Raw genomic sequence first — 23,803 nt, 5'->3', positions numbered from 1 at the left:
AATAATGCTATATAAATCAATTATATAATATTACACAAAGAAAAGAGTCACTAAATCATAAAATCTTAAAGACGATGACTGTGCCAGGAAAAAGTATGATTTCAACAACACAGAGCCAAAAAGCTGAAAGGTGGGGAAGTCAGATTTCTTCAGGTTTAACAAAAAGTTTGGTAGGGATATAGACTTAGAACACTCTGGGATCAAAAAGTAGAAAAAATAATTGATTCTACTACAAACTGAATATTTCTAAAGTTGCTTCTTAATTCTCAGTGAACAATACAGATAGTTCTGTAAGCGAGAACAAAGAGTTCCAGATCAGATCCAAAGTTGCTTTGTGATCAAAATCTTGCCTTTTCTGATGCACCTCCTGCAGCCTACCTTCAGGACTAGTTAGGTTTCCAAAACTACAGATCCACACTGAAGCTGCAATGCCAGCAACCCTGGCATTAGAGTTCAACCTAGAACCAACTGATATATATATATAAGTCCTTTGAAACTGCTACTTCTTCTCCAAAATGAATAAAACAAACGCTGATTTTAAAATGTTAAGTTCTGAAATGTTACCAACATTTAATACTATTTATTATTAAAAAAATATTACCTCTAGTGTGTTTGCCGAAAGTAGTTCAAAATCTGGAAGGTTATGCATTATTTCCAAATATATTTCTTTAGCATCCAATGAATTAAGAAACTAGAAGTAAGAGAATCGTAATCTTTTTAATCAACGTTCACTTATTTTAGTATCTTAGTTTTTCAGTTTTCAGAGAAAGAACTTTTAAGGAAAAACATAGAAGTTACACAGTTTTTAAGCTAATTATCCTAAATGTTGTCCTTTTCCAAAAAAAAGAAAACGACAGTATATCATATTGTGGCAATTATTAAACTGGGTTGTTTCTTTAAAAAACAGTGATGTAAAATAAATTTCATTATTAGGTGTTTCATTACCTGGAATTTTCTATTAACTATGCTGCATATTCTACAATAATCCTCAAAATAACCTGGAGTGACCTCTGGCTCACTGGGAAAAAGCTATGGTATGTTCAGTTTAATTTTAATGCTAACATGTTTTACAGAATGCCAATGCTTTACGAATTCTTGTTAAAACACTAGAATATTTGGTGATCTAAGATGCTTCATACCCCAATCAATAATTAATAGGAATTAAGAAAAACTTATTGGAAAACTGGAATGGACTTTATTATAGAGATTTTTAGAAATAATGCACCAAAACCAAACCACTTAGGAGTTTTACAAATGTAAAATGTAAAATGTATATATATAAAAGATATATTTTAAATTAAATATATTTTGGATCTAGGTCTCTTATTTAAAACAAAACAACTGAAATAGACACATCTCGATTCTAACAAACCTTCTTTATTTCTGTCCATGTTTTATCCTCAGCATATTTTTCTCATAGAACTCTTTGCTCTTCTAATTCTCATGGAAGCAGCTGCTATTACAGAGTGCAGCAATAGTTACATCAAGAAAATGTATACAGGGGTTGATGAAACAGTTTATTGTATATCTTTAATTATAATAAACTATTTGAAATTCATATATTACTTGAAAGATCTAAAACTCCATTAAAAACTTGTAGGAACTACCACTGTATTCACAGTTTAATTGTGTTTGACATGAGAATAATCAATAGAAACAATGTCTATAACGTAAGTACAGAAAACTCAATTTTCAGCTTAAAAAAAATCTATAGCATATTCCCAAAAAATCTATGAAATAACTTGTTACCAAAGGGCTTAAAAGGCCAAAACGGAAGACTTTCATGTCTCAGTACTATAAGCTCATTCACTTTGGTCACATTCATGAAGATTTTACTAAAAATACTCCCATAACAGCTTATATAAATATGTAAGTTACAAATCCAGTGGAACCTCTTATAAACCTGTTTGTTTTAGAGTAAAATTTGGCAGTTACATCTAGAAGGGTACTGTCCAGCCTCTGAATTTCACCTGCCAGACATATTTAGCTGACATAGTGTTTTACATTTTTTAAAACTTGAATGCTTTTAGGAGGGACAGGGACTGCTAATTCGTCACTCTGTGTTGTCACATTTCTAATATCACTCATTTATGTTTCCTAAGATCATATCTGAGCTTGCTGTTTTATATCAAAAATTAAAATACAGAAAAGAAAGCTAAAGGTAGTCTGTCTTATATCAGTCTGTTTTTCTTTGTGGGTTCTCTAGGGACCTATCCGATATGCCAGTATTTGTCTCAGCTCCTTGACAACTATCTTGAACCTCAGTTTCCTCATTTATAAAATTAGGAATGTGAACCACACCAGTAGATTGCCAAACTGAGTCTACACCAGAATCAAACAGGGTGCTTTAAAAAAACAGATACCAGATTCCATCTAAACCTACCAATGATCTATATTTTAACATTAGAAAATACACAAATAAATGGAAACCAATAAATATTCATTTAACCTAAGAATGTATTCCATACCTTTGGGTTTTTAAAACTGTAATGGTTTATGCCAGTTTAAAAATAATCCTTATAGCTTAACTTTATAAACTGAAATATTAAACAGAATCCCAGAAATTAAATATTCTAAATAATTAAGTGTCCTATAATCAGGTGATATAAACTCGTTCCTTGTTTTGCTCATTGTTTACAAAATGATGTATTTGAATAAGTGATTCATACCAAAATACCAGTTTTCTCTTTGTTATTTAAAGTGGCTCCAGGAGGAAAATATGCAGTAGTACTTGTTGTAATGTCCAAACTTTTACAAAGGTTGTCCTGGGTGGCACAGTCCATCCATCCTACATTAACAAGACCATCCTAAAATGGAAAGAAACAAAAAATCGTGTTGTAAGTGGAAGAAAAAGTTAAAAGGATTTATATTTAGCAAAAACACAACTTTCCTACTATTCATTAAACTTTTAAAAAGAACACTCAAAAAATGATGCAGATTTGAATAACATGATTAATAAATTTAATCTAATATATATAAAAATTACACCTTACATAGGAAACATTTTCAAGCATACACAGAACATTAACAATCTTCATAAGTGGCAAACTCCCAACCCATAAGGCAGCTTCAATAGTGTTAAAGTATCAACAACACACAGACTGCACTCCCTGACCATAATATGATGAGACTAAATAAATAAAATAACAAAATGACAAAAAATAATGTTTAGAAATGACAAAAACACTAATATATAACTTTCTGGTTAAAGAGGAACTCTAATGGAATACTTAGAAGTGAATGATAACGAAAACACCACATGTTAAAATGTATTGAACACAGCTAATTAATTAGAAAGAAACTTACAGCTATGAATACATTTATCAGAAAACAAGAAAGATTACAAATAAGTGAGATAAATGTTTAAGAAACCACCAAAGAAAATATTTGGAATCAGTTTTTAAATGTGTTTCTTAACATGGTGATACAATTTTACAAAGTAATTGATGCTTACCAACATTCCACTTAACCTGAGACGTGTCTGTGAAGTCAAACAATCTGGTGGGGGAAAAAAGACTTATGAGGCAATTTCAGCTTAAGTCTGTACTTTCATTAGCTGTTCCCCCAAACCATCATGTTGATTCTTAGGCAATTAATTGGGCTGTGCTGGTAAATACTGAGACTTTTATTTACTAGGTAGACATAGAGGTCAATGTCTCATTCTTCTCCCTCCCGTCCCCTTTTCTCTCCCTACCCCTCCCCTCCCTCTCCTTAGTCTTTTATTCTCTCCCCTTAGTTTCTCAGGATTTCCAGCTAAAAAAAAAAGAAGGAATTCCCTCGCAAGTACCTCTTTAGGAACTTATTCTCAAATGTCTCCTCCTATCAACAGTCCCCTTTATCCAAGGGATATCATGATTTGGGGTAATAAAATGTAATGCCTATTTGATAAATAACAGTATGTGCAGAATCCTTAAAATACAATCTTAGAATAGCTTCTTCACCATTTTTATGTAAGTCCTATAAATATGAATGCTACGACACAATGAGATAGATTTAGAAGAAAGGGAGATGCAGCATCACAGAGCTCATGGGGATAGGTAAAATCAATCTACCTATGGTAAAAGTAAAATAATGTCACAAAGCTTTAAAAGTTTTCCTTATGTGTGGAATGGAGAGAAACATGTGCATTAAGCCAAAATGAGGGAAAACCCCTCAATGACAGACTAAGTTTAAGGGTGATTTTTGCTGCAAGGCAATACATTCCTAAGATGGGCCTTACCCCATGAGGTGAGTGGCTGATTTTATCTGCAAGGCAATACCTTTCCAACACAGCAGCATAAAGGCTGAGAGGTGAAGTATGGGGAAAAGATCCATGTTGTGATTAAACATATGAAAATGCATTCATTAATTAGGATACTTTCTAACACTAGGACCAATTTTTAACCAATCTTATTGCTTGAATACAGTTTACGTTTGTGTAGGGTACTGAACTTCCAACTTAATTTACTAGGGGAAAGGGTCCTAGAAACGGAAAGTTATCATCTTCAAATATATATACATATATGTGTATATATATATATATATATATATATATATATTAAGGCCGCAGCACATGACATGTGGCATCTTACTTAGTTCCCTAACCAGGGATTGAACCTGTGTCCCCTGCATTGGGAGTGTGGAGTCTTAACCACTGGACCACCAGGGAAGTCCCCCAAATATATACTTTTGTGAGGCAAACATGTACATTTTTGAAATGAATACATATGAGGGAAAGTCAGTAACTGCAAAAAATTATTATTTTGTGAGGGTTGTATCTGTCAACAACTAATTATTTTTTTGAAGTGTCAAAAACATTTATAGCTATCTGATGGTATAATTTACCATAAGTATAATTAAGCTGAAAAATTTGCCCACTGAATATAAACCATATGATACTTTAAGAAATTAATAACTGTAGAGGAGAGATCAAGATGATGGAGTAGGAAGACATGGAGCTCATCTCCCCTGACAACATACCCAAAATACATCTACATGTGGAACAATTCTCATGGAAAACTAACTGGAAAATGGCAGAACTCCTACACAACCAAGGCTGCAAGAAAGATTTCCATATAACCAGGTAGGATGGAAAAGGCATAGGGTTGGGACCCCCATCTGAGATGGATCTGAAAGGAAGAGAAGGTCCCCATCGGCAGACCCTCAATGTGGGGAGCAAGTGGGTTGAACCACAGACTGGACATTCCAGTCCTGGGGTCCTGCAAGGAGGAGACAAGCGCCCTTGGCTGCCGGGAGAACTGCTGGGACAGATGAAGGGCTAGAGAAGCCTAGACTCCACTCATGAGGAGTACACGTGCTGGCTTACCAAAAATCAGGGCGGAGAGAGCTTTGCACTGGCAGCTGCCACTTGGCCACGCTCCCCAATCCGAGCTGGTTGAACATCCCGGCCCCGCTCACTCCATACCACAGCCTGGTGCTAGATTTGGGCCAATCAAGCCCTGGGAGAAGACTTGGTCTAGCTATGCAGAGACAGACTGGGGTCCTGGGATGTGATCTGGGTGGAGTGGAAGTGGCCACTGTCAGCACTTGCTCAGGTAGTGTCGCAGGAGCACCCTGCAGTTTGCCTCCCAGTGGAGCCAATGCTCTGGCTCCACCCACTCCACACAGCAGCTTAGCCTTGGAGCTGGGGCAGACAGGTCTGGAAGAAGACTGCCACGGGGTCAGCCCAGTGCTCTGGTGGTAGCACAGCCACCTCAATTCCTGCAGCCACTACACCCCAACCCACAGCCCCAGCCTAGTGAATGTCCCAGCCTCACCCACTCCACGCCACAACCTTGCACTAGGTCTGGGATAAACAGAAGAAGGGATGAGAACTTGGGCTGGTTCCGACTGGAGCCTCAGATGCCTACAGAGGTGGTGTACTGGTCCTTTGTGAGCACATGGGCCTCACTTGCTTCAGCAATCACCTCCTTTCGGGGCAGAGCACCACTCAAGGGGAATGGAGCCTGACTGAGCCCGACCCACAGGGCATTTACTCCAACAGCTGAGGAGCAGGCCCTGTCCCTATGCAGCAAAGAGGAAGTCCCACCTCACACCCTGCACAGTCTTTAGATCCCTCAAAACCAACCAAACCCCCTATCTAGGTGATAACGACCAGCATACCCCGAAGAAAGACATGGCTGGTGTCCATCATACACACAGAGTCTACACAGGGATGCTACCACATAAAAACACCCCTTTAAGACCATAATAGATAATCGTTTCTCCTAAATTCAGAGACAGTTAAGTAAAATGAAAAGGCAGAGGAAATACTCCCAATTAAAAGAGCAAGAAAAATCCCCTGAAACAAATAATGAAACAGAGCTCACCAGTCTACCAGACACCAAGCTCAAAAAGGTGGTTATAAAAACGCTATATGAATTAAGAAAGATCAATATAAATGCATATCACTGTAACAAGGAACTAGAAACTACAAAGATGAACAAATCAAAAATAGATAAATAATTCAATTTCTAAGATAAAAAGAAATCTAGAAGCAATGTACAGCTAACTAAATGACACAGAAGAATGAATAAGCTGGAAGACAGAATAATAGAAATCACCCAATCAGAAGAGCAGACAAAGACAAGTGAAAAAAAAATGAAAGGAACTTACAAGATCTATAAAATAATATAAAATGTGCCAACCTATGCATAATAGGGGTTTGAGAAGGAGAAGAGAAAAGGGGATCAAAAACTTATTTGAAGAAACTATGGCTGAAAATTTGCCAAACCTAAAGAAGGAAACAGATATCCAGATACAAGAAGCACAAAGGGTCCTAAACAAGATGAACCTGAACAGACCCACAAGATATATAATTAAGATGGCAAAACTTAAAGACAAAAAGAGCATCCTAAAGGCAGTGAGAGAAAAACACAGTTAATCACAAGGGAACCCCCATAAGGCTATCAGCTGATTTGCAGGCCAGAAGGGAGTGGCATAATATACTAAAAGTTATGAAAGGAAAAAACCTGCAACCTAGGATACTCTATACAGCAAGATTATCATTTAGAATAGAAGGAGAGATAAAGAATTTCTCAGACAAGCAAAAACTAAAAAGATTCAGTAATACTAAACCTACCCTAAAAGAAATATTGAAGGGTCTTCTCTAAATGGAAAAGGAGCAAGACACTCTAGGAAAGAGAAGATCAAAATAGGCAAGGCAAATACATAGTAAGAATTGAAGATCACTTAAATAAACTAGTATGTAGACTAAACAGTCAAAAAAAATTGTAAAAGTGACTCTATAATAAAAATAAAAGTATAAGTATAAACATGTAAGATAGGATATCAAAATTGCAAAGTACCAGGGAGGGGAATAAAAAATGTACATCTTTTAGAATGTGTTTGAATTGAGTGACTATCAGTTTACATCAAGTAGATAGTTATGGGTCAACACACCTCAATTCCATGGTAACCACAAATCAAAAACATAAAATAGATTCACAAAGACCAAAAAGAAAGGAAGTCACGCATATAACAAAAGAAAATCATCAGACCAAAAGAAAAAACAAAAAAATAAACTAACTACAAAACAACTGGAAAACAAGGATTACAATGGTAATAAATACAAACCTATCAACTACTTTAAATGTCAACAGACTAAATGCTTTGATCAAAAGACTGGCTGATTGGAAAGAAAAACAAGAACCTGAAATATACTGTCTACAAGACACTTACTTCAGGATAAAAGACACACACAGACTGAAAGTGAGGAGAAGGAAAATGATATTTCAGGCAAATGGGAATGACAAGAAAGTGGGGGTAGCAATATTCATATCAAACAAAGTAGACTTTAAGACAAAGGCCATAAAAAAAGACAAAGAAGGGCATTATATAATGATAAAGGAATCAACACAAGAGGATATTATACTCATTAACACATATGCACCTAATATAGCAGTACATAAATATATAAAGCAAATACTAAAAGACATAAAGGGAAAAACTGACAAAAATACAGTAATAGTAGATTTAACACTCCACTGACATCAAAGGACAGATCATCCAGACAGAAAATCAAGAAGGAAACAGTGGTTTTAAATGATACAACAGACCAGTTGGACTTAATAGATTTCTACAGAATACTACATCCCCTGAAAACCCCAGAATACACATTCTTTTCAAGTGCACATGGAATGTTCTATAGGACAGACCACATGCTAGGTCATAAAACAAGCCTCAACAAATTTAAGAGGATAGAAGTTATTTCAAGCATCTTTTCTGACCACAATGATATGAAATCAGAAATTAACTATGGAAAGAAAAACAGAGAAAGAACAAACATGTGGAGGCTGAACAACATGGTACTAAGAAACAAATGGGTCAAAGATGGAATCAAAGAAGAAATTATAAAATACCTTGAGATTAAGGAAAATGAGAACACATTACAAAATCTCTGGCATGCAGCAAAAGCAATTCTTAGGGGGAAATCCACAGTGATACAGGCCTAACTCAAGAAACAAGAAAAATTTCAAATGAACAATCTCACCAACCACCTAAAAGGATTAGTAAAAGAAAAACAAAGTGCAAAGTCAGCAGAAGCAAGGAAATAATAAAGATCAGAGAGAAATAAAATAGATCAGGGAAAAAAATAGCAACAAAAAAGATCAATAAAACCAAGAGTTGATTTTTTGAAAAGATAAATAAAATCGACAAGCCAGGCTCATCAAGAAGAAAAGAGAGGACCCCAATAAAGAAATTAAGAAATGAAAGAGGAGAAATAACTGATATCACAGAAATACAAAAAATCAGAAGAGAAATACAATGAACAGTTACATGCCAACAAACTGGACAACCTAGAAGAAATGGGCAAATTTTTAGAAACACACAGCCTGGCAAGACTAAGTCAAGAAGAAACACAGTTTGAACAGGCTAATCACTAGAAGTGAAACAGAATCTGTAATCATAATTAAAAGAAAAACTTTCTGCAAACAAAAGTCCAGGACCAGATGGCTTCACTGAAGAATTCTACCAAACATAAAGAACTTAAACTAATCCTTCCCAAACTATTCCAAAAAACTGAAGAAGCGGGAACACTTCCAAATTCATTCTATGAGGCCACTTTTACCCTAATTACAAAACTAGACAAAGACACTACACACACAAAAAAAGTTACAGGCCAGTATCTATGATGAATATAGGTGCAAAAATCCTCAACAGAATATTAGCAAGCTGAATCCAACAATACCTGTAAAGGATCATACACCATGATCAAGTTGGAGTCATTCCAGGATCACAAGGATGGTTCCACATATGCAAATCCATCAGTGTGATACACCGCATTAACAAAAGGAAAGACAAAAACCACATGATCACATGATCATCTCAACAGATGCAGAAAAAGCATTTCACAAAATTCAACATCCGTTCATGATAAAAACTCTCACCAAAGTGGGTGTAGAGGGAACATAGTATGACATAATAAAGGCCATTTACAACAAAGCCACAACAAACATAATACTCAGTGGTGAAAAGTAAAAGCCTTCCTTCTAAATTCAGGAATAAGCCGAGGATGCCCACTCCCAGAGCTTCTATTCAACAGAGTATTATACGTCCTAGCCACAGCAATCAGATAAGGAAAATAAATAAAAGGTATCCAAATTGGAAGGGAAAAGGTAAAACTGCCACCCTTTGCAGATGACATACAATACTCTATATACAAAACCCTAGTCTTCACCCAAAAAAGTATAAGAACTAATCAAGGAATTTGGCAAGATAGCAGCATACAAGATTAATACAGAGAAATCTGTCATGTTTCTATACACTAAAAATGAAATAAGTAAAAAAAAAAAAATCCCATTTAAAATCTCATCAAAAAATTTAAATACCTAGGAATAAACGTAACCAAGGAGGTGAAATAGCTACGTGCTGAAAACTATAAATCACTGGTAAAGGAAATGAAAATGATTCAAAAAAATGGAAAGATATCCTATATTCTTAGATGGGAAGAATATTGTTAAAATGGATATACTACCCAAAGCAATCTACAAATTTAATGTAATCCCTATCAAAATACCATGACATTTTTCACAGAATTAAAACAAATAATCCTAAAATTTATATGAAAACACAAAAGGCCCAGAATTGCTAAAACAATTCTAAGGAAAAAGAACAAAGCTGGAGGCATAACCCTTCTCAACTTCAGAATATACTACAAAGCTACAGTAATCAAAAAGCATGGTATTAGTACAAAGACATATAGATGAACAGAGAGCCCAGAAATAAACCCAAATAATCTATGACAAAGGAAACAACAATATAGAGAAAAGACAGTCTCTTCAACAAATGGTGTTGAGAAAGGTGGACAGCTACATGTAAATCAATGAATTTAGAATACTCCCCTCCCACCCTATACAAAAATAAATTCAAAATGATTTAAAGGAGAGAGTAATCAAGATGGCAGAGTAGTAGGACGTGATGCTTACCTTCTCCCACAAATACATCAAAAATACATCAACATGTGGAACAATTCTCACAGAATATCTACTGAACACTGCCAGAACACCTCAAACTGCTGAAAGGGCAAGAAAATCTCCATGTAACCAGGTAGGAAAAAAGAAAAAAAAGAAAGGAATCAAGACAGGACCTGTGTCCCTGGGAGGGAACTGTGAAAGAGGAAAGGTGCCAGCCCCCCTGGCAGGGAGATTGGCCAGGACAGAAGGGGAGCTTCAGAGACTCGGAGAAGAGTGCAGCAGCTAGCTTGTGGCAGCCAGAGTGAAGGAAGAACTGCACAAACGGTCAGTGCCACCACCCTGCACTCTCCAGCCAGAGGCATGTGTCTGCCAGTGCGGGCAGGGGCTGGGTACTGGAACTCAGGCTTCAGAAATCAGAACTGGGGAGAGGACTGGGGTTGACTGTGTGAAGACAGCCCTGGGGGGTGCTGGAATCCAGTGCGACCATGGCTGGTGGTGTGCACAGAGGAAGCCTGGGCCGCCTTAGAGGCCAGCTGCCATTATTTGGGGGGTGCGTGAGGGGAGGGGCGGGATGCGGGTTGTAGCCTTCTTCCCTGTGCACACACTTGCAGAGGGTAGGGCAGTGCCTGCAAGGGAACGAGGGGACGTCACAAGCTGCCACCACTGCCTGCCCAGATGCCAGGAGCGGTTGCAGGCTGCCGCCGCCTCCCTCCCAGACCTCAGGAGTGGTTGCAAGCCACCCCTGCTCCCATCGCATGCTCCAGGGGGTCGCCTGAGCTGCCACTGTTGTCAAGAACCCCAGGACTGGGCACCAGCCACTGCATCTGCACACCCCCTATCAAGGGGATAACAACAAGCACATGCTGAGGAAAGAGGTGACAGGCATCCATACTAAAAACAGCCCCTACAACAAATAAATTAAACCCACACAAACTACACAGGGACGCCCCCACATGTAAACAGCCACAAGATAATTGTTTCTCCTAAACTCAGGGAGTAAGAGAAATATAACTAAAATGAAGAAGCAGAGGAACCACTTTCAGTTAAAAGACCAAGAGCATTCCCCTGAAAGAACAAATAATGAAATAAACCTCTTCAGTCTAATAGACACTGAGTTCAAAACGGAGGTAATGAAAATACTAAAGAAATTAAGAAAGGCTATCAACAGAAATGCAGAATAGTGTAAAAAGGAACTAGAAACTATAAAGAGGAACCAAGAAAAATTAGAAAACTCATTTGCCGACATGAAAGCTGAGTTAAAGCAATGAAAAACAGAATGAATAGTGCAGAAAAACAGATAAGTGATGTGGAAAACAGAGTAATGGAAATCACCCAATCAGGACAGCAGACAGAAAGCCAAATGAAAAAAAAATGAAAGCAATATAAGAGACCCACAGGATAATATAAAGCAGTGGTCCCCAACGTTTCTGGCACCAGGGGCCGGTGAGGAAGACAATTTTTCCACCGATGGGGGTGGGGGTGGGGGTGGGGGATGGTTCAGGTGGTAATGCAAGTGATGGTTCAGGTGGTAATGAGTGAGCGGGAGCGATGGGGAGTGGCAGATGAAGCTTCGCTCACTTGTCTGCCACTCACTTCCTGCTGTGCGGCCTGGTTCCTAACAGGCCACAGTGGTTGGGGACCTCTGATATAAAGCGTGCCAACCTATGCATAATAGGGATTCCAGAAGTGGAATAAAGAGAAAAAGGGACGGAAAGTGTATTAGAAGAAATTATGGCTGAAAACTTCCCAAACCTAAAGAAGTAAACAGATATCCAGGTACAGGAAGCACAGAGGGTCCCAAACAGACCTACACCAGGACATATGATAATAAAAATAGCAAAAGTTAAAGAGAGGGTTCTAAAGGCAGCAACAGAAAAACAAAAGAGTTAATTACAAGGGAACCACCATAAGACTATCAGTTGATTTGTCTACAGAAACACTGCAGGCCAGAAGGGACTGGCAAGATATATTCAAAGTCCTGAAAGGGAAAAATCTACAACATAGGATAATCTACCCTGTAAGATTATCATTAGAATAGAAGGAGAGATAAAGAATTTCTCAGGGGACTCCCCTGGTGGTCCAGAGGTTAAGACTCTGCACTTCCACAGCAGGGGCATGGGTTTGATTCCTGGTCCAAGAACGAAGATCCTGCATGCCACATGACGTGGCCAAAAAACAACATCAGAGAGAAAAGCAGGACAATATAGGAAAGAGAAAATCACAACCTCAAAGTAAGTCACTTAAATAAGCCAGTACACAAATTAAAAAAAAGAAATCAAAAACTTCTGTGAACATGATGATAACCACAATGAACAGCAAAAGGATGAACATGAAGGTGTAAACGGGGACATCAAAAATCATAAGATGCGGGGAGTAAGAAAATGTGTATATATTTTTTTCCTAGAATATATTTGAGCCTATAAGACTACCAGTCTAAGGCAAGCAGAAATAGGAAGGGTTAACACGCTAGAAAAGCAGGGTAACCACAAATCAAAAACATACAATAGATTCACAAAAACCAAAAAGAAGAGAACACAAGTATAATACAAAAGAAAATCATAAAACCACAAAAGGGTCATCCATTTACAATGCTTGGTGTCAGTTTATTTATCTCTTGTAAAAATAAAATACAGTGTGCGTGTGTGAAAAAAAAACAACAAAAGGGAAAACAAAGAGACAAAGAAGAAATATAAAATCAATGGGAAAACAAGGTTTAAAATGGCAATAAATACATATCTATCTATAATTAACTTAAATGTTAATGGACGAAATGCTCCAATCAAGAGACACAGAGTGGAAGACTGGCTAAAAAAACAAGAGCCTAAAATATGCTGCCTACTAGACACCCATTTTAGGGCAAAGGACAAACATAGATTGAAAGTGAGGAGACATAAAAAGATATTTCATACAAAAGGAAATGATAAGAAAGTAAGAGTTGCAACGCTCATATCAAACAAGATAGATTTTAAAACAAAGATCATAAAGAAGGATAAAGAAGGACACTACGTAATGATAAAAGGATCAATACAAGAGGACTTCACACTCATCAACATACATACACCTAATACAGTAGCACCCAAATACATAAAACAAATATTAACAGAGATAAAGGTAGAAATTGGTAGGAATACAACAGTAGTAGGAGACTTTAACACCACACTCACATCAATGCACAGATCTTCCAGACAATCAATAAGGCAACAGAGACCCTACATAATATAACAGAAGAGCTAGACTTAATTGGTATTTTCAGGACATTACATCCCCAAAAAATCAGAATACACATTCTTTCCAAGTACACATGGAGCATTCTCTAGGATTGACCACATACTAGGGCACAAAACAAGCCTCAACAAATTTAAGAGCATAGAAATTATCTCAAGCATCTTTTCTAACCACAATGCCATGAAAGTAGAAATTAACCACAAAAAAAGAAATGAGGAAAAAACGATTACATGGAGACTAAATAACATGCTACTAAAAAACCAATGGGTCAACGATGAAATCAAAGAGGAAATTAAAAAATACCTTGGGACAAATGACAATGCAAACAAAATGATACAAAATCTCTGGGATGCAGTAAAAGCAGTTCTTAGAGTGAAGTTCATAGTGATACAGGCCTTCCTCAAAAAACAAGAAAAATCTCAAATAAACAAACTAACCTACCACTAAAAAGAATTAGAAAAAGGACAACAAAACCTAAAGTCAGCAGAAGGAAGGAAATAATAAAGATCTGAGAGGAAATAAATAAAATAGAGATTAAAAAAATAAAAATAATCAATAAAACAAAGAGCTGGTTCTTTGAAAGGATAAAGAAAATAGACAAACCCCTGGCCGGGCATACCAAGAAGAAAAGAAAGAGAACACAAATAAACAAAATAAGAAATGAAAAAGGAGAAATCTCAACTGATACCACAGAAATACAAAATACCATGAACAATTATATGCCAACAAATTGGACAACCTAGAAGAAATGGACAGGTTTCTAGAAACATACAGCCCACCAAAACTGAATCAAGAAGGAATAGATAATTTGAAAAGACCAATCATTAGAAGTGAAAGAGAATTTGTAATTAAAAACTCCCTACAAACAAAGTCCAGGACCACAGAGCATCACAGGTGAATTCTACCAAACATACAAAGAAGAATTTATACCAACCCTTCTCAAACTCTTCCAAAAAACTGAAGAGGAGGGAACACTCCCAAGAACATTCTATGAAGCCACCATCACCCTGTTACCAAAATCAGACAAAGACACAACCAAAAAAGAAAATTACAGGCCAATATCTTTGATAAATATAGATGCAAAAAACCTCAACAAAACATTAGCAAACTAATCTTACAACACATAAAAAAGATCATACACCACAACCAAGTCGGATCCATCCTAAATTCACAAGGATGGTTCAACATACACAACTCAATTAATGTGATACACCACATAAACAAAAGAAAGGCAAAAACCACATGATCATCTAAACAGATGAAGAAACAGCACTTGACAAAATTCAGCATCCATTCATGATAAAAACTCTTACCAAAATAGGTACAGAGGGAACATATCTCAAGATAGAAAAGTTATTTATGACACATCTACAGCCAATACAATACTCAACCGTGAAAAGATGAAAGCCTTACTAAAATCTGGAACAAGACAAGGATGCCCACTCTCACCTCTTCTATTCAACATAGTATTGGAAGTCCTAGCCATCAGACAAGAGAAAGAAATAAAACACATCCAAATTGAAAGAGGTAAAATTGTCATCATATGCAGATGATATGATACTATATATAAATAACCCTAAGGACACCACACAAAAACTACTAGAACTGATAAATTCAGCAAGGTAGCAGGATACAAGGGTAACATACAGAGAAGCAAGAAGAACTACAATCCTGCAGCCTGTGGAACAAAACCCACATTCATAGAAAGAAAGACAATATGAAAAGGCAGTGGACTATGTACCAGATGAAAGAACAAAATAAAACCCTAGAAAAACAACCACATGAAGTGGAGACGGGCAACCTTCCAGAAAAAGAATTCAGAATAATGATAGTGAAGATGATTCAGGACCTTGGAAAAAGAACGGAGGCAAAGATCAAGAAGATGCAAGAAATGTTTAACAAAGACCTAGAAGAATTAAACAGAAGTAAACAATACAATATCTGAAATTAATAATACACTAGAAGGAATCAATAGGAGAATAACTGAGGCAGAAGAATGGATAAGTGACCTGGAAGACAAGAATGGTGGAAATCACTGCCATGGAACAGAATAAAGAAAAAAGAAGGAAAAGAAATGAAGACAACCTAAGATACCTCTGGGACAACATTAAATGCACCAACATTTGCATTATAGGGGTCCCAGAAGGAGGAGAGAGAGAAAGGACCCGAGAAAATATCTGAAGAGATTATAGTTGAAAACTTCCTAACATGGGAAAGGAAATAGCCACCCAAGTCCAGGAAGTGCAGAGAGTCCCAGGGAGAAACACGCTGAGACACATACTAATCAAACTGACAAAAATTAAAGACAAAGAAAAATGATTAAAAGCAACAAGAGAAATATGACAAATAACATACAAGGGAACTCCCATAAGGTTAACAGCTGATTTCTCAGCAGAAACTCTACAAGCCAGAAGGAAGTGCCAAGATATATTTAAAGTGATGAAAGGGAAGAACCTACAACCAAGGTTACTCTACCCGGCAAGGATCTCATTCAGATTCGACAGAGAAACCAAGAGCTTTACAGACAAGCAAAAGCTGAGAGAATTCAGCACCACCAAACCAGCTCTACAACATATGCTAAAGGTACTTCTCTAAGTGGGAAACACAAGAGAAGAAAAAGGCCTACAAAATCAAACCCAGAACAATTAAGAAAATGGTAATAGGAACATACATATCAATAATTACCTTAAAGGTGAATGGATTAAATGCTCCAACCAAAAGACACAGGCTCGCTGAACAGATACAAAAACAAGACCCGTATATATGCTGTCTATAAGAGACCCACTTCCCTAGGGACACATACAGACTGAAAGTGAGGGGATGGAAAAAGATATTCCATGCAAATGGAAATCAAAAGAAAGCTGGTGTAGCAATACTCGTATCAGATTAAATAGACTTAAAAAATAAAAAATATTACATGAGACAAGGAAGGACACTAGATAATGATCAAGGGATCAATCCAAAAAGAAGATATAACAATTATAAATATATATGCACCCAACATAGGAGCACCTCAATACATAAGGCAACTGCTAATAGCTCTAAAAGAGGAAATCGACAGTAACACAATAATAGTGGGGGACTTTCACACCTCACTTACACCAATGGACAGATCATCCAGACAGAAAATTAATAAAGAAACACAATCTTTAAATGACACAATAGACCAGATAGATTTAACTGATATTTACAAGACATTCCATCCAAAAACAGCAGATTACACTTTCTTCTCAAGTGCACACGTAACATTCTCCAGGATAGATCACATCTTGGGTAACAAATCAAGCCTTGGTAAATTTAAGAAAACTGAAATCATATCAAGCATCTTTTCCGACCACAACGCTATGAGATTAGAAATCAATTACAGGGAAAACAAGTAAAAAACACAAACACATGGAGGCTAAACAATACACTACTAAATAACCAAGAGATCACTGAAGAAATCAAAGAGGAAATAAAAAAATACCTAAAGACAAATGACAACAAAAACACGATGATCCAAAACGTATGGGATGCAGCAAAAGCAGTACTAAGAGAGAATTTTATAGCAATAAAATCCTACCTCAAGAAACAAGAAAAATCTCAAATAAACAATCTAACCTTACAACCTAAAGGAACTAGAGAAGGAAGCACAAACAAAACCCATAGTAGAAGGAAAGAACTCATAAAGATCAGAGCACAAATAAATGAAAGAGAAATAAAGAAAATAGCAAAGGTCAATGGAACAGGATACAAAGCCCAGAGATAAACCCATGTATCTATGGTCAACTAATCTATGACAAAGGAGGAAAGGATATACAATGGAGAAAAGACAGTCTCTTCAATAAGCGGTGCTGGGAAAATTGGACAGCTACATGTAAAAGAATGAAATTAGAACACTCCCTAACACCATACACAAAATAAACACCATACACAAAATAAACTCAAAATGGATTACAGACCTAAATGTAAGACCAGGCACTATAAAACTCTTAGAGGAAAACATAGGAAGATCACTGTGACATAAATCACAGCAAGATCTTTTTTGATCCACCTCCTAGAGTAATGGAAATAAAAACGAAAATAAACAAATGGGACCTAATGAAACTTCAAAACTTTTGAACAGCAAAGGAAACCATAAACAAGATGAAAAGACAATCTTCAGAATGGGAGAAAATATTTGTAAATGAATCAATGGACAAAGGATTAATCTCCACAATATATAAACAGCTCATGCAGCTCAATATTAAAAAGCAAACAACCCAATCCAAAAATGGGCAGAAGACCTAAACAGACATTTCTACAAAGAAAACATACAGACGGCCAAGAGGCACATGAAAAGCTGCTCAACATCACTAATTATTAGAGAAATCCAAATCAAAACTACAGTGAGGTATCATCTCACACCGGTTAGAATGGGCATCATCAGAAAACCTACAAACAGCAAATGCTGGAGAGGGTGTGCAGAAAAGGTAACCCTCTTGCACTGTTGGTGGGAATGTAAATTGATACAGCCACTATCAAGAACAGTTTGGAGCCTCCTTAAAAAACTAAAAATAGAACAACCATATGACCCAGCAATCCCACTACTGGGCATATTCCCAGAGAAAACTGTAATTCAAAAAGACACATGCACCCCAATGTTCACTGCAGCACTATTTACAATAGCCAGGTCATGGAAGCAACCTAAATGCCCATCGACAGACGAATGTATAAAGAAGATGTGGTACATATATACAATGGAATATGACTCAGCCATAAAAAGGAACAAAATTGGGTCATTTGTAGAGATATGGATGGACCTAGAGACTGTATACAAAATGAAGTCAGAAAGAGAAAAGTATCATATATTCATGCATATGTGGAATCTAGAAAAATGGTACAGATGAACCAGTTTGCAAGGCAGAAATAGAGACACAGATGTAGAGAACAAACATATGGACACCAAGAGGGGAAAGCAGGGGTGGGGGCTGGTGGTGGGATGAACTGGGAGATTGGCACTGACATATATACACTAATATGTATAAAACAGGTAACTAATAAGAACCTGCTGTATAAAAAAATTTTAAAGTAACATAGAGATATCAGTTCCATTTCTTCACACCAACAATGAAATATCAGAAAGAGAATGTAAAAAACCAATGCCTTTTAAAATCACAGCCCCAAAATAAACTACTTAGGAATAAACCTGACCAAGGAGGTGAAAGACTTATACGATGAGAACTATGAAACATTAAAAAAGGAAACTGTAGATGATTCAAAAAAATGGAAAGATAACCCATGCTCCTAGATTGGAAAAATTAATATTGTTAAAATGGCCAAACTACCCAAAGCAATCTACAGATTTAATGCAATCCCTATCAAATTACCCATGACATTTTCACAGAATTAGAATAATCCTAAAATTCATATGGACCCATAAAAGAGCCAGAATTGCCAAAGCAATCCTGAAGAAAAAGAACAAAGCAGGAGGCATAACCCTCCCAGACTTCAGACAATACTACAAAGCTACAGTAATCAAAACTGTGGTACTGGCACAAAACCAGACATATGGATCAATGGGACAGAACAGAGAGCCCAGAAATAAACCCACACACCTACGGTCAATTAATCTTCAAAAGAGGAGGCAAGAATATACAATGGAGAAAAACCAATCTCTTCAGCATGTGGTGTTGGGAAAGTTGGACAGCCACATGTAAATCAGTGAAGTTAGAACGTACCCTCTCACCATACACAAAAATAAACTCAAAATGGCTTAAAGACTTAAACATGACATGACACCATAAAACTCCTAGAAGAAATCATAGGCAAAACATTTTCTGATGTAAATCATACCAGCATGTTCTTAGCTCAGTCTCCCAAGGCAATATAAATAAAAACTAAAATAAACAAATGGGACCTAATCAAACTTAAAAGCTTTTGCACAGCAAAGGAAACCATAAACAAAAACAAAAAGACAACCTACAGAATGGGAGAAAATATTTAAATGATGCGACCAACAGGGGCTTAATTTCCAAAATACACAAACAGCTCATACAACTCAACAACAAAAAACCAAACAACCAAATCGAAAAATGGGTAGAAGACGTAAACAGACATTCCTCCAAAGAAGAAATACAGATGGCCAGTAGGCACATGAAAAGATGCTCAACATCACAAATTATTAGGGAAATGCAAATCACAACTACACTGAGGTACCACCTCCAGTCAAAATGGCCATCATTAAAAAGTCTACAAATAGCAAATGCTGGAGAGGGTATGGAGAAAAGAGAACACTCCAACACTGTTGGTGGGAATGTAAGTTGGTGTAGCCAGTATAGAGAACAGAATAGAGGTTCCTCAAAAAACTAAAAACGGAATTACCATATGATCCAGCAATCCCACTCCTGGGCTTATATCCAGACAAAACTCCATTCCAGGGCTTCCCTGGTGGCGCAGTGGTTGAGAGTCCGCCTGCCGATGCAGGGGACACGGGTTCGTGCCCCGGTCTGGGAAGATCCCACATGCTGCGGAGAGGCTGAGCCTGTGCTCCGCAACGGGAGAGGCCACAGCACTGAGAGGCCCGCATACCGCAAAAAAAAAAAACAAAAAAAACTCCATTCCGAAAAGATACATGCACCCCTATGTTCACAGCAGCACTCGTCACAATAGCCAAGACATGGAAACAACCTAAATGTCCATCGACAGATGAATGGATAAAGAAGATGTGGTACATATATACAATGGAATACTACTCAGCCATAAAAAAGAATGAAATAATGCCATTTGCAGCAACATGGACGCAACTATAGAAAGTCAAAGAGAAAGACAAATACCGTGTGATATCACTTATATGTGGATCTAAAATACAACACAAATGAACCTATGAAACAGAAAAAGAATCACAGATATAGAGAACAGACTGGTGGTTGCCAAGGGGGAGGGGGTTGGGGGGGAATGGAATAGGAGGTTGGGGTTAGCAGATGTAAGCTTTTACATACAGAATGGATAAACAACCAGGTCCTACTGTATAGCACAGAGAACTATGTTCAATATCCTATGATAAACCATAATGGAAAAGAATATTAAAAAAAAGAATGTAAATGTATGTATAACTGAATCCCTTTGCTATACAGCAGTAATTAACACAACACTGTAAATCAACTATACATCAATTAAAAAAAAAAGATTTAAAGACCTAAATATAAGACACAACACTATAAAATTCCTAAGAGAGAACATAGGTAAAACATTCTCGGACATAAATTGTAGAAATATTTTCTTAGATCAATCTCCCAAGGCAAAAGCAATAAAAACCAAAAATAAACAAATAGGACCTAATCAAACTTACAAGCTTTTGCACAGCAAAGAAACCTTCAACAAAATGAAAAGACAACTTAAGGAATGGGAGAAAATATTTGCAAATGATGTGACTGAAATGGGGTTAATATCCAAAATATGTAAATAGCTCATATGACCAAATTTAAAAAAATAACCCAATCAAAAAATGGGCAGGAACTTCCCTGGTGGTCCAGTGGTTAAGACTCTGTGCTTCCAATGCAGGGGAAGAAGGTTCAGTCCCTGGTTGGGGGAAGTAAGATACCACATACCGTGTTGCGTGGCCAAAAAGGAATTTAAAAAAAAGGGCAGAAGACCTAAATAGAGATTTCTCCAAAGAAGACATACAGATGGCCAACAGGCACATGAAAGATGCTCAACATGGCTAATTATTAAAGAAATGCAAATCAAAACCATGATGAGGTATCATCTCACACCAGTAAGTATGGCTATCATCAAAAAGTCTACAAATAAATGCTGGAAAGGGTGTGGAGGAAAGGGAACCCTGCTACACTGTCGGTGGGAATGTAAACTGGTACAGCCACTCTGGAAAACAGTATGGTGGTTCCTCAAGAAAAACTAAAAATAGAGCTATCATAGGATCCAGAAATTCCACTCCTGGGTATATATCTGGAAAAGACAAAAACTGTAATTTGAAAAGATACACGCACCCCAATGTTCATAGCAGCACTATTTACAATAGCCAAGACATGGAAACAACCCAAGTGCCCATCAACAGACAACTGGCTTAAGATGTGGTATGGATACAATGGAATATTACTCAGCCATAAAAAGAATGAAATATTGCCATTTGCAGCAACATGGATGGACCCAGAGAATATACTTTGTGAAGTAAGTCAGACAGAGAAAGACAAATATATGATATTATTTATTTATATGTGGAATCTAAAAAATAATACAACTCAATCTATTTAATACAAAACAGAAACACACTTATGGACACAGGAAACAAATTTATGGTTACCAAAGAGGGAGGAAAGGACAAATTAACAGTGTGGGATTAACAGAAACAAGCTACTTTACATGAAATAGATAAGCAACAAGGATTTACTGTATAGTACAGGGAATTATACACAATTATCTTGTAATAACCTATAATGGAATATATTCCATTATTGGAATATATTCCACAAAAAAACCAAACTGAATCACTATGCTGTACACCTGAAACTAACACAATATTGTAAATATATACTTCAATTTCAAAAAAAGAAAAAGGAAATTAATTTTATAACCTATGTGTAAAATAATCAAAAAGAAATATTCATTAAATAAAAAAATAACTGGGTACAAATTGTATTTTGAAAATAATCAATTATAGAAGCATACTTAAGACTTTCACTTAATCTAAGGGTACATACTTCCAGTTACAAGATTAATAACTTCTGGGGATCTACTGCACAGCATATAGTGATTATAGCTAACAATACTGTATAAAATACTTGAAAGCTGCTGAGAGTAGATCTCAAATGTTCTCGCCCCAAGAAAGAAATAGTAAATAGGGGACAGGATGGAGGTGTTAGCTAATGTCATGGTGGTGGTCATCATTTTGCAACATGTAAGTGTTGCAAATCAACAAACTGTACACCTTAAAGTTACAGAATGTTCTATGTCAATTATATCTCAATAAACCCGGGAAAAAAAAAGATTGTCACCTAAAAATCAAATGTCATGGTCTCTTCATCATAACAAAATAACAAATATTACCTCTTCCTTTGGAACAAAAAGTGATCAGCCAGCCAATACCAGCAGCAAACGCAGTTTGTATGGAGTTAACAAAATTTCCTTAAGAGAAAATAAAGAACATTTCTGATCATTTACTCCTCCATAATGGAAACTGTTTTCTAAATGGGTTTTCCCTTCTAATGTCACCCATTTCCAATCCACTCTGAGTAGTTTTCAGGATTCCTAAAAATCCTCTTGAGCATATCAAATTCCTTCAACTATTTATTTTTTTAATTACATAAAATCTAAATTCATTATTTCATTAAGAAACAAATTGGCAAGTAAGGCCCCTTGTGATCTGAGCTTTGTCTACCCATTCAGCCAGCCATATTCTTCCCCAAGCCACTCTACCCATTACCCATCTTTTTGTTAGATTCATGAAATACTGCCAGTTTCCCAAATACAGTGACCTTTTAAGGCTTCCTCTTCACTTTCAAGACAGGTTATATCTGACCTCGTTCAAGAAGAATTTCCTAACCCTTCCTCCTTTCCCCACCTGAGTTCTTTCATATCCTTCATGCTTCCCTAAGCTTACCTCTCATAATGGTTACTACACTGCATTTTAATGGTTTACTAATGGGGACCTGGAAGGCAGGGATTACATAGTTTATTACTACAGCCCTAGTATTTAACATAGTTTCAGAGACATAACTGTATTCAATGAATGATAAGAGCATCCCTTTAGAAGTAAATACTATAATTTCATGGGTAGTACAGATAATTAAATAACCCACCTAAAGTCACTTGATGAATTCAAAACCTAAGATTAGAAGAGTTTTTAAATTTCAAAATTAAACTGAATACAGGCATGAATTTACTGCCTGATGTAGTATACTTATGAAAGCAATAAAACACTTGGTTTACTAAATATTTAGTTGCACTTTCAAAGTTGCCTTTTCACCTAGCCCCACTTCATACCCATGTCCTACATCAAAACTGTTTTAGTTTATGTCTAAATATAGTTAATTTATTAAATGCCTACTATTTAGTAGGGCTCAGAACAAATGATACAATTCCCTTCTAAGAAGCATGGAAAAGATATTTAAAAATTTCAGTATCATGACCAGAACATTGCCACTAAAAAACTTAAAATACCAATTCAAAGTATCCTTGAAAATCAAGCAAATTATGAAAACAAAATT

General features: G+C 36.6%; 1 protein-coding gene across 3 annotated transcripts in view; it reads right to left on the bottom strand.

The window, feature by feature from the left end:
• Window positions 1–23,803, bottom strand: part of DNAJC10 (DnaJ heat shock protein family (Hsp40) member C10) — a 60,737-nt gene that overhangs the window by 23,453 nt on the left and 13,481 nt on the right. For all 3 annotated transcript variants that reach the window (XM_033423695.2, XM_004267401.3, XM_033423694.2), the window contains exons 9-12: window positions 22,644–22,721; window positions 3,455–3,498; window positions 2,670–2,807; window positions 602–691 (exon numbers count right to left, since the gene is read on the bottom strand). In XM_033423695.2, the coding sequence (XP_033279586.1) occupies window positions 602–691; window positions 2,670–2,807; window positions 3,455–3,498; window positions 22,644–22,721 (350 nt within the window). The remainder of the gene's footprint in view (window positions 1–601; window positions 692–2,669; window positions 2,808–3,454; window positions 3,499–22,643; window positions 22,722–23,803) is intronic.

This window comes from Orcinus orca, chromosome 7 (assembly GCF_937001465.1).
Source record: "Orcinus orca chromosome 7, mOrcOrc1.1, whole genome shotgun sequence".
Taxonomy (NCBI): Eukaryota; Metazoa; Chordata; class Mammalia; order Artiodactyla; family Delphinidae; genus Orcinus; species Orcinus orca.
The sequence above is the reverse complement of the archived record's forward strand: the minus strand, read 5'-3'. Positions and strand labels throughout refer to the sequence as shown.